The sequence below is a fragment of the Vicugna pacos genome, chromosome 9 (genome assembly GCF_048564905.1).
Source record: "Vicugna pacos chromosome 9, VicPac4, whole genome shotgun sequence".
Classification (NCBI taxonomy): Eukaryota; Metazoa; Chordata; class Mammalia; order Artiodactyla; family Camelidae; genus Vicugna; species Vicugna pacos.
The window spans coordinates 7,641,634-7,653,942 of record NC_132995.1 but is presented as its reverse complement, the minus strand read 5'-3'; the positions used below and the strand labels follow the sequence as shown (position 1 = coordinate 7,653,942).

The 12,309-nt window shown below is 42.9% G+C and overlaps 1 protein-coding gene across 4 annotated transcripts in view; it reads right to left on the bottom strand.

Annotated features, from left to right (window-relative positions):
* Positions 1–3,704: 3,704 nt before the first annotated feature.
* ZNF541 (zinc finger protein 541) overlaps positions 3,705–12,309 on the bottom strand; it is a 32,423-nt gene continuing 23,818 nt past the window's right edge. For all 4 annotated transcript variants that reach the window (XM_072966766.1, XM_072966765.1, XM_072966764.1 and 1 more), the window contains exons 14-17: positions 12,220–12,308; positions 4,894–5,034; positions 4,512–4,693; positions 3,705–4,407 (exon numbers count right to left, since the gene is read on the bottom strand). In XM_072966766.1, coding sequence (XP_072822867.1) covers positions 4,245–4,407; positions 4,512–4,693; positions 4,894–5,034; positions 12,220–12,308 — 575 coding nt within the window. In that variant the 3' untranslated portion in view covers positions 3,705–4,244. The remainder of the gene's footprint in view (positions 4,408–4,511; positions 4,694–4,893; positions 5,035–12,219; position 12,309) is intronic.

Sequence of the window (12,309 nt, the reverse complement as noted above, 5' to 3'; positions counted from 1 at the left end):
AGATATTGTTTTTTTACAAATTGAACGTTTGTGACAACCCTGCTTTGAGCAAATCTGTCGGTGCTGTTTTCCCCAAGAGCATTGGCTCACTGCATGTCTGTGTCACATTTTGGTAACACTTGAAATAGTTTAAACATTTTCATTATTGTATTTGTTAGGGTTATCTGTTAGGGTTATCTTTGATGTTACTATTACCGCTCGATGAGGGCTCAGATGATGGTTAGCATTTTTTTTTAGCAATCAGGTATTTTCATATTAAGGTATGTGCATTTTTTACACATGCTATTGCACACTTAGTAGGCTACAGTACAGTGTAAATATGCTTTATATGCACTGGGATACAAAAATCCCCATGTGTTTGGTTTTATTGTGGTGATCTGGAACCCAACCTGCAACAACTCCAAGGTACGCCCCTACTTGAGTGGTGGGAGGCAAATCTGAGAGCAGAGAGGTTCTCTAAATTCTGACGTCACTAAAAAAATATAGCTGGAAAGAGTGTGCTAAAAATTCAGGTTCAACCACACCTAGTGCCCAGATCTTAGTTTTTAATATCGTTCCGCAATAAAAGGAACAAGCATCATTAGAGAAATGTCTGGTTCTACACTGGGCCAGAAATGATGTAAGATGAGCCTGGAGCATCTTGTAGTCACAGAGGGAAGTCTCTCAGCCTTTATTTCTTTGTCTCTGTTTCTCATACACACACACACGCACGCACGCACGCACGCGTACACACACACGATGGGGTATGTCAAAGAGACACAGGTGCAAACTGAAAGAGCTCCCAATAGCCAAAGCTGGAACGATTTGAGCAACAAAATAAGTAGCGTTGGATTATAACCCAGTCTATATAATATCCATGAGCCCATTATAATATAAATGACTGAACAGATAAACGGCAGAGAATAGGCAAATATTTCATGCATAATTCCAAATAATTTATCTGGCTATTCTGCCCTCAAGAAGGTGGGGCATAACTCTTCATCCCTTAAGTGAGGACTGTGCACAGTGACTTCCTTCCACAGAGTACAGTATGGGGGAGGGCTAAGTATACAGTGGAGAAACCTGACAAACATTGTCAGCCAGGTGATGGAGGTTAGCATCAGCAGTGACAAGTCACGTTGATACTATGTACCCTTAATAACATATGATGACAATGGCACTTCACCTCTGTGGCCTTCCTCCTTCTGATCATGAGAAAAATATCAGACAGATCCCAACTGAGGCACATTCTCCAAAATACCTGACCAAGTTTCCTCATAACTGTCATCAGAAACAAGGAGTCTGAGAAACTGTCACAGCCAAGAAAAGCCTAAGGAAATATGACAACTAAATGGAATGTGGTGTCGTGGAAGGAGCCTGGCACAGAAGAGGGACATTAGGTAAAAACAAAGGAAATCTGAATAAAATATATAAATTTTAGTTGTTAATAATGTATCAATATTGGCTCATTAATTATAATAAATGTAGCAGACTAATATAATAATAGGGGAAACTGGGTGTGGGGTATATGGAAACTCTGTACCATTGGTCCAATTTTTCTGTAAATCTAAAAACTATTCATACTAAGCAACCTTTAAAATTTTTTTAAAATTCCGGGGCCCTACCTCCAATGATTCAGATTATGAAAATCTGTGGTGGGGTACAGGAATATGCATTCTTTACCGGACCTCCAGATGGTTAGGAGGCAGATAATTCAGGCTTAAGAAAACTTATTTGGGGGTGGGGCTTGACTGAGGTGGGCAATTCACATGAAACCTTTGCTCCCCTCTCGTCTTCCATTCAAAGATTCTGGAGCACGCACCTGTGGTTGCCGTATTCTGACCACAGATAGAGTGGGGACGAGTCTGGATTACCACAAGCGGTTTGAGTTCTCTGTCCATGTAAGCAGCACTATTATAAAAGTTTCTGCTGGTTTTAAGCTGTTAAGTTTCAGCTTAATTTGTTATGCAGCAATAGATAATATACCAGCCAACCTTTAAGCCAGGGACTTTCACTTCCAGAGTCATCAAGCTTCACTTGTTACTCAGGGTGGTACACAAACAGTGACAACAGTAGCACGAGTGCTCATGAAGTGGTGGCTGCTCAGTTCACAGGGTGCACCTGCCAATACCTAATTTACATTTTCTCATTAACAGATATATGGGGGTAAGCATTTTCCATCCCAGTTTACAGAATGAGGAAACTGAGACTCAAGACAAGGGAAAGTGACTTGCCCAAAGTCACAAAGAAGGAAGAGGAGCCAGAGTGTCAATTCCGGCTCATCTGATGTGGGAGCCCTCTCCCTTCACCGCAGTGCTTGAACTGCTTCAGACTCAGCTTCCTCCCCTGCCCCTCCTCCCACCCAATCTTTTCAGATTTGCTTAGCTGAAATGTGGCCCCTCTGTGAAACCTCCTACTACCCTCTCCCCTGCTCGCCCAGCCAGTCCCTCAGAAGGCAGCTCACACTGTTATAGACACAGTCACACCTCGAAGGCATCCATCCTCTGATGTGTCCCTCTTCCCCATCTAAGTTAATAGCATCTACTCAGCTGCTCAAACCCCAACTCAGCCGTGCCAACCTCCATCTTTTTCCTTACCAGGTCTCCCTGTGATGTGTGGCCCATCAGTGAGTCTGAGTCTACTTCTAAGATGCAACCCTAATCCCTGCATTTCTGGCCCTCTTCACTGCTACCCCAGCCCAGGCCACCATCTCTTCTCACCTTAGAGCCTTCTAGCTACCCTCCAGGCTTCCAGTCTTGCCTCCCACAGCAACAAAAGCTTTTAACAACGTCCCCTGGCTCCCGTGGCAGGGTCTGTGCTTTGGCACACAATGGCCTGGAAGCAGGTCTCAGCCTTGGCAGCCTTCTCAGTGTGGCCACCCACCTACTGCTGTCAGCCACACCCTGCCCCTCCCTTGGACTTGGCCCCCTGCTTTGCTTTCCTCGTGTTTCACTTTGTGTTGGACATGAAGTCTAATCACCCAGTAGCCATTTGTGCTTCCTCTTCTTTTCCTGGCAAACAGGATTCCAGTTTTGATCAGGTGGCAATGAACTCGAGGAAACGCACTGGTTTTCCTCAGGCCTGGAGATAAATCTCGAGTGCCCAGAATGATGGCCATTTCCCTTCCCATGGGCAGGAATCAGTTTACAAAGAGCACAGGCTACAGTTCTGGCTGATGAGTCATGAAGGGCCTTCTGCTGGGGCCCTTTCCTCGCTCTTAAAAAAGGACACAAGGAAGGGAGATGTGCTCTCTGCCCTGCACCCTGCGAAGGGCTGAACGCTGGTGTGGGAGGAGGGGATTCTCACCTCCGCTGCAGGTGCTGGCCGCTGCCGAAGTCCTCGATTCACAGCTGAGCTGCTGGAACCACTGAATGTCCGACAGCTTAAACCTATGCTAACTGTTCTGTTACTATAACCAAAGCATTTCCATGATTGGTATCTAAACTCACCTTTTTGCTGATTTATCATTGCTACCTTCCCACTGCTAAGATGAAAGATCTGTGAGGAGTGGGGCCTGGTCCCTCTATATCGCTGTATTCCGGTCACATGGGTGGGGCCCTGTCTGGCACATACTACAGTAGGCGCTTAATAACTACCGAATGTATGAGGCCCGTAGCCCCTCCAGGGCAGGGACTCAGTTTGTTTACTCATCTCTGTGACTCCAGCAAGTGGCCAGGGCCCCAAAGCCTTCGTTGGATCAACAAGCAGGGAAGCCAGAAGACAGCTGCTTACGAACCCAATTTAATAAGATTTACAAGTCGACACGTACAAAAAAAACCCTAACAATGTACAAGTCACAGCAAGACTAGGGACTGAATCTGGAATGCAGAGAGACCCAGGTGAGGGGCCCCAACATGGTGCAGATCTGAAGGTACTTCCTGCTGATTCTCTACCTCTTGGCCTTGTCCAACAAGTGTAACAAACCCCAAACTGAGGCTGACATTTAAGAGCTACCCTGATGTAACCTGTTCCCTCTCAGCCTCTCTGCTCTAAGAGGAGTGGGACTGCAAAGAGGGGTGAGATGAGTGACTTAAAGAGAGTGGAGCCTCTGTTACCAGCTGTCAGGGACTTCATGGCGCCTGGGTGACTGGGTGCTTCTCCTGCCTGCTTATGGCCAAATGCTGCCGGGTCTGCAAGCTGGGCTGGCTGGTGGGGACAGTGAGGGTCGGGGAGGCAGAGGGGTACCCTGGAGAGGCCAAGGGAGACATGACAGGGCTGGAGGTCCCCTACTTGCTGCCTTGCCCCAACTTGCCGCCTGCCTAGAATCACCACTGCAGGGGGCCCATGTCAGCCCCCATCTCCTCTTCCTCCTCCTCCTTCAGCTGGAATGGCTTCACAGGCCACTTCACCCTGACGACGGGCTCCACGTGGTCCTGAAGCCGGTGCCGTTTCATGTGGGCATTTCGACTCTTGATCTTGTTGAACACCCTGGAGTCACCAGAGGACACCGGGGTCAGAGCAGGGGGGAGGCAGGTTGCCCTGAGGGGGCTGAGGGCAGGCAGAAAGGGCACATCCAGGGAAAGGGCCAGTACCTCTCACACTCTCTGCAGGGAAAAATGCCCTGGCCCTCCACGCTCCCCGGTGGCTCGGGGGTCCTCTTGGGGCCGGGGTTTGGGCTGGAGTTGAGGATGGACTCCCTCCTGTAATTCTTAGTCTTTATTTTTAGTTCAGGGGTTGGACGGTGGCTGGGTCTATCCCTTGGGCTGCAAGTGACCTGTGGAGGGGTCAGAAACGACGAAAAAGTGATGACCGACTTGCCACCCTTCTAAAGGAGAAGTGGGGACCCAGGGCACAAACATCTCCTCAAGGAAGCCCCTCCTGCAGGGTGCCCTCCCCAGCCCCTGCCCAGCTGGGATGGGAAGTGGGCATCAGGTCAGCACTGAACTCCAGAGCCCCTACACTGTGACCCTCTACCTTCGTTTCTGTCCTGTCTGCTTCATCCGTCTCTCTCCTGACCCTCTTTTCCAGCCCTGGGGCTCGGCCGCAGTCAAACTTGATCATTTTTTTCCAGATGTAATAATACTCAACACACTGGGCTACTGTTTTTGTCTGGATCTGGTGGAAGAAAACCAGAGCCGGCTATGGACAGCACCTCACGAGCAGCAGTGAGCACGGCCTTGAGGCCCCAGATCCCCTCCCCAGGGGGCCAGCCGCCACTTTTTGAAAGCCCTCCTGACATGTCTCTCCCCTGTAGCCTGGCGCCGGCATGCTCCTTTGCTACAAGGTGCACAGAATCACAAAGTCCTTCCAGGGAATGAAGGTGTTCAAAGTGAAGCCACCAGATCCAACATCATCTAAGCTTGCACACTTTGAGCAACAAGGCCAGTGCAGGGGACCCTTCCGTAAGGGAAGATGCACACAAAGATACACACAAGGATGCCTGCCGTGACATCATGCCTAACAGCTACATGTCTACTGACTGGGACTAATGAAGCCAAATACCCTCACATGGTGACACGGTGGCTACCTCACAGCCTTTGCAACAGGTAGGCGCAGCCCTATGGTACTGAGGGGCGTGGCCCACCAGAGGAGGAGGAGGTTTTGAGGGCATGGTTTGATCCTAGGGCATTGGGACCCTACCATCTGCTCCTCCCTCCACTGAGAAGTGACCCTATTAATAATAACATTGGTAAAAAACCAAACAGAAGAGAAAAGTTAAACTGCTCAAGAAAGAAAACTTCTCAGGAAAATTAAATTGGCTATTTAACTTTCTTTTTCCAACTTGGTGTGTATTCACAAGCTATGAGTCCAAACAGTACATCCCTGCCTAAGAAACATCAAAAGGTTTAAAAAAAAAAGTTGGGTTTATGCTTCCAAACAAGATGGAGCAACAGGTATCAGATTTACTTCCCCATCCAAAACAGTGAGAAGAAACAGTCAAAATATAGGAAACAATCGTTAGTAAGACACTAGACAGCAGTCAAAAGTCTTTTCTGAGAAAGAGAAAATAAACTACTACCATCCCAACTTGTGAACTTGAGAGAGTTTTCCCAGGCCATGGCCCTCAGTGGGGGATGAAGGCAGAGCCCCACGGACCCCCTGAGCTGAGATGGAGTAGAGTGTGTGTGGGGAGACCAAGGTGGCCAGATGCACAGGATGAAGTCAGCAGAGGAGGAAAAGCTCCAGAGATCTGGAGAGAATTCCCCTTGAGTCTCCAGCCAAATGCTGAGCAGCATGTGTGTATGAGGAGACTGCCCAGAGCTGGGTAAAGAACTATCCAGAAGGGTTAGTGGGAAAGGGACCTGTCGCTTGCATAGGGGTCCGCAGAGTGCCTGCTCCCACCATCTGGGGTGAAACACCTCATAACACATGGGCATTGGTAGAGCAAGGAGACAGGATTTGCCCCAGTGACGGGGAATAATTAGCCCAAGATGAAATGCTGTTCTGGTCTTATCTAGAAAAAATCTAAAAGCAGTACCCCAAAGGAGCAAGTTGTGTTCAGGTAACTGTGTCCCAGAACAAAGCTCAAGAATACCTTTAAGAATGCAAAAATACCCAGAACCCAACCAGCTAAAATTCACAATGCCTGGAATCCAGTGAAAAATGACCAGACATGCCAAGAAGCAGGGAAGTATGACATTAAGGGGAGAAAAATCAATCCATCAAAATCAATCCAGAATGGACACATATATTAGAATTAGCAGGGAGGGACATTAAAAGTTATCATAACCATGTATGTTCAAAAAGTATCAGAGACACGGAAGATGTAAAAGAGACCCAAAGAGAACTTCTAGAGATGAAAACTGCAGTCTGAGATGAAAACTACACCGCATGGGATTCATGGCAGATTAGACACTGCAGAAGAAAAGATTAGTGAACTTGAAGACACATCAAAAGAAACCATCAAAAATGAAACACAAAAGAAGAAAAAAGTCCATAAAAATGAAAAGCGCATCAGTGAGCTGTGGTACAACTATGAGAAGTCGGACACACTGGTGAGCAGAGTCCTCAAAGGAGAGAGAGGGATGGAAGAAGTATCTGAAGAAATAAGGCTGAATTCCCCCCAATTTAATGAAAACCATAAACTCATAGATCAGAGAGTCTCAACAAACCACAAGCATAAGGGAAAAAAAAGAAGAAAACCACACCAAAGCACATCATAATTAAACTGCTCAAAACCAGGGAGAAAAAGAATTTCTTAAAAACAGCCAGCTAGGGTTGTGGGGCAGGGGCATGTTATACACAGAGGAACAAAGGCAAGGACATCAGCAGATTTATTGTTGGAAACAATAAAAGCAAGAAGAAAGAAGAGCAATAGCTTTAAATTACTGAAAGAAAAAAAAGCCTGTAAAGATCGAATTCCATAATAAGCAAAGATATCTTTCAGAAATGAAGGCGAAATAAGACCTTCTTAAATATACAAAAGCTGGAAGAATTCATTTCCAGTAAACCCACACTATAAGAAATATTAACTGATTCACACTTACTTCTTTATGGAAAATGACAGCAGATGGAAATATGGATACACACAAAGGACTGCAGAGCAATGAAAATGGTTAACTACATGGGTAAATATGTGAAATTCCTTTTTATATAAAATGCTCTAAAAATTGACTGTTTAAACAAAAACAGTAACAATGTACTGCGGAGTTTATAACATATATACAATAAAATGCATAACAACAACAGTATAAAGGCCAGGGAGAGAAATGGAAGCATGCTATGCTACCATAAGTTTTTCATTCTGCATATGAAGTGTCATCAAATCACCTGAAGGCAGACTGTGGTAAGTTGATGATGCAAACTCTAAATGCTAAAGCAACCACCAAAATAATAGTTATGGACAATGAGCCAACAAAGGAGATAATACAGAATCCTATAATTGACTACATTAATCCCCCAAAAGGCAGAAAAAGTGGAAATGGGAAACAAAGAACACATGGGACAAATAGGAAACAAATGCCAAGACGATGGACTTAACTATCTCAATACCACACTTCAGTATGAATAGTCTAAACACTTCAATTAAAAGGCTAAATGTTTCATATGAAATAAAAAAAAACACCCACAACATGCTACTTACAAGAACACACTTAAAATATAAAGACACAAATAGGTTAAAAGCGACAAGATGAAAAAAAGATACACCATGCTAACACTCATTATAAGAAAGCTGGAGTGGTTGGCTGTATTAATATCAGAAAAAGTAATTTCAGAGCAAAGGGTAATACCAGGGATAAAGAAACTCATTTCATAATGATAAAAGGGTCAATTTAATCATGAGGAAATAATAATCCTAAATGTATGTATCTGAATCAGCTTGAAAATGTATGAAAACTGATAGAACCGCAGGGAAAGATAAATCCACAGTCAAATGGTTTTAGTAACCCATTCTCAGGAACTGCTAGAACAGACAGACATTAAAGGTGGGGAAGACCTGAAACCACTATCAACTAGCTGACCTGACATTTATAGCATCCCACCCAGCAACAGCTGAATGTTCTAAGTATACTCAGAACATTTACCAGGATGTAGACCATGTTCTGGGCCATAAACAAGGGTCAGTAAATTTAAAAGGATTCAGGTCATACAAAGTATTTCTCTGACCACAAGGCCATTAAATTAAAAATCAGTAACAGAAGAACTCTGGAAAATCTTCAAATATTTGGAGACTAAATAACACACTTCTAAGTAACTCATAGGTTAAAAAAGAAATCAAAAAGGAAATGAAAAAGTATTTTGAACTGAATAAAAATGAAAACCAAACATACTAAAATTTATCTAAGCAGCACTTTGAGGGAAATTTATAGCCCTAAACACCTATATTAGGGAAGAGGGAGGGTTTCAAATCAATGACCTCAGTGTTCACCTTCAGGAACTAGAAAAAGAAAAGCAAATTAAATCCAAAACAAACAGAAAAAGGGAAATAATAACAGAGCAGAAATAAATAGACAAAATCAGCAAGACAAAACCTGGATTTTAAAGGAAATCATTAAAAGTTATAAACCTCTAGCCAGATTGATGAGAATGAAAGGACAAATTACTAATGTCAAGAGTGAGAATGGTGACATCACTACAGTCTGTAGATGTAAAAAGGATTACATGTGAATAGTTTGAACAACTTTATGCTAATGTATCAGACAACTTAGAAGTATACAAATTCCTTGAAAGACAAAAACTACCAAAGCTCACTCAAAAAGACACTGATAACCCGAATAGCCATATATCTATTAAGTAAATTATATCTGTATTTCAAAACTTTCCCACAAAGAAAACTCCAGGCTTTGGTGGCTTCACTACCAAATATATAAGGAAGGAACAAAACCAATTCTAAACACACTCCTCCAAAAAATTGAAAAGGAAGGAGTATTCCCCAACTCATTCCCTAAGTTCAGCATTACTCTGATACCAAAGCCAGACAAGGATATTACAAGGAAAGAACCTACAGACCAACAGTCCCTCATGAACATAGATGAAAAAAATTTAAACAAAACTTTTATGAATAGAATCCAACGATATATAGAAAAAGGACATTACATTACAACCAAGTAGAGCTCATCGCAGAAATGCGAGGTTGGTTTAACAATCCAAAATCGATGTAATTCATCATATTAAACTAAAAAAGAAAAATTGTATGAGCATCTCAGCAAGCACATAAAAAGCATTTGATACAATCCAACGTCCATTGCTGATATAAACTCTCAGCAAAGTAGGAATAAAAGAAACTTCTCTTCAATCTGACAAACAATATCTACAAAATCCCTACAGCTAACATCATTAGAGGTAAAAGGTGGAATGGTTTCCCCTCTAAGCACATGAACAAGACAAGGATGTCCACTCTCACCACTTCTACTCAATGTGGTGCTGGTGGTTGTACAGTGCAATAAGGTAAGAAAAAAAGTAAAGGCATCCACGTTGGAAAGGAAGAAATAAAACTGTCTTTATTTGCAGATGATATTACTGTCTATGTAGAAAATCCCGTGAAATCTACAAAAAAGCTACAAAAACTCATAAGTGAGTTGAGCAACATTTTAGAACACAAGATCAATACAAAAATCAATTCTATTTCTATATGTACTAGCAACAAACCATTGGAAATTGTAATAAAAAAGAACATTTTACAACAGCATAAAAACAAGCACTACTTAGGAATAAATCTGACAAAAGGGCTGCAATACCTGTACACTAAAAACTTCAAAACACTGCTGAGAGAAATGAAAGAGTTAAACAAACAGAGATATACCTTGTTCATGGGTCAGAAGACTCAATATTGTTAAGATAACAATTCTCCCCAGTTGACCTATAGAGTCAGCATAGTACCAGTCAAATTCCTAGCAGGATTTTATTTTATTTTTTGGAAACTGACAAGCTATTTCTACAATTCAGAGGGGAAGGGTACAGCTCAAGTGGTAGAGTACATACTTAGCATGTGCAACTTCTTGGGTTCAATCCTTAGTACCGCCTCTAAAAATAAATAAATCTAATTACCATTCCCCCCTGCCAAAATAAAATAATTAAACAATATAATAAAAATAAAAAATAAATTAAAAATTTTAAAAATAAATAAAACTCATGTGGAAATACAAAGGACCTAGAATAGAAAAAAAATAACTTTGAAAAAGAATAACAAAGTTTAAGGACTCACATTTTCTGATTTCAAGACCTAGAATAAAGCTACAGTAATAAAGACAGTATGGTAATAGCTTAATAACAGACAAATAGATCAACGGAATGGAATAGAGTCCAGAAATATATGCATATGTGTATGGTCAACTGATACTGAACAAAGGTACAAAGGCAACCGAGTAGGGAAAATAATGGTCTTTTTAACAAAAGGTACCGGAACAACTAAATACCCACATGCAAAAATGAACTTCAACTCACACCTCATTCCACATAATAAAAGTCAACTTAGAATGGATCATAAATTTAAATATAAAACCTAAAACTATAAAACCTCCAGAGAATCTCATCCAGAAGAAAACACAGGGGAAAATCTTTCTGACTTTGGATTAGGCAGAGATTTCTTAGACGCAACACTGAAAGCACGGTCCATAAAAGAGAAACTAGTAAGTTGTGTTTAATCAGAATTTAAAGCTTTTCTTCAAAAGACATTGTTAAGAGACTGAAAAGCTCGTATAGGGAGAAAATATTTCCAAAGCATGTATCTGGAAAAAGGTCCAGAACAAATAAAGAACTCCTACAACTCCGTAAAAACACAAACACCCCAGTAATAACACAGGCAAATGAACAGGCACCTCACCAAAGAAGGTGCACAGACATCAAATCAGCACAAGGATGCTCAGCATCATTAGTCACTGGGGGAAGGGAGTCAGATGCTACTGTACACGCGTTAGAATGGCGAAAATTAAAAAGGCTGACCATACCAAGTGTTGGTGAGGGTGTGGAGCAACTAGAACTCCCGTAACCTGCTGGTAGGGATGTGAAACGGCACACCACTTTTGAAAAGTCTGGCCGTTCCTTAAAAAAGATTAAACATACTTCTACCATATGATCCCCTCTCTCCCTTCCTAGGTATTTACCCCCTCCCTGCAAAACCAGTACATGTCCATACAAAGACTTGCACATGACTGTTCACAGCAGCTTTATCTGTAATCCCCAGTAACAGGAAACCACCAACAGGTGGGCGACTAAATAAAGGGCAGTCCGTGCACACAATGGAGTATCCTCAGCAGCAGAGAGATGAGCTACGGGCACACACAACACCATGGATGGGGCTCGTGATGCTGAGTGTGGGAAGCCAGACAAAGCAGATCACATGCTGTATGATTATTTCACTTAAGAAAACTCAAATAAATGCAAACTAACATAAAGAGAGTAGACAGGTGCTGACTGGGGGAGGGGGGAGGCTGGCAGGAAGGAGGGGCTACAGAGCGACAGGAGGAAACTTTGCGGTGGGGGGTGAGATAGTTTCATTACCTTGATCATGGTGATGGTCTTACAAGTGTATAAACTTGCCAAAACGTCAAATCTTACACTTAAGATTATGGGCAATTTTGTGGACATGAGGTTTAAAAAAAAGCAAAATAATCAGCAGGATATTAAATACATGATCACATCCTTTTTTGAGAAAGTGCATAGAAGTATGTAAAATCTGGATGGGCAGTAAATGCCTGTAACATTATCAATCAGAAGTAGGACTGTGGGGAGGGGCCTCGAGCAGGGGATGCATTTCTGTACTGCCTGGGGTTGTCAACCATTCACAATGCGAGAAGTGTGTCGTCCCTGACAGGCCCAGCTGTGTGAGGAGGCCGTCTACACCTGCCACGTTCACCTTACCGTCTTGTGTATCAAGTAAAAGTCCTTCTTGTGGGCACAGAACGCCTTCTTAAAGAGCCTCTTCTCCACGGGGGTCCAGATGTCCGAACC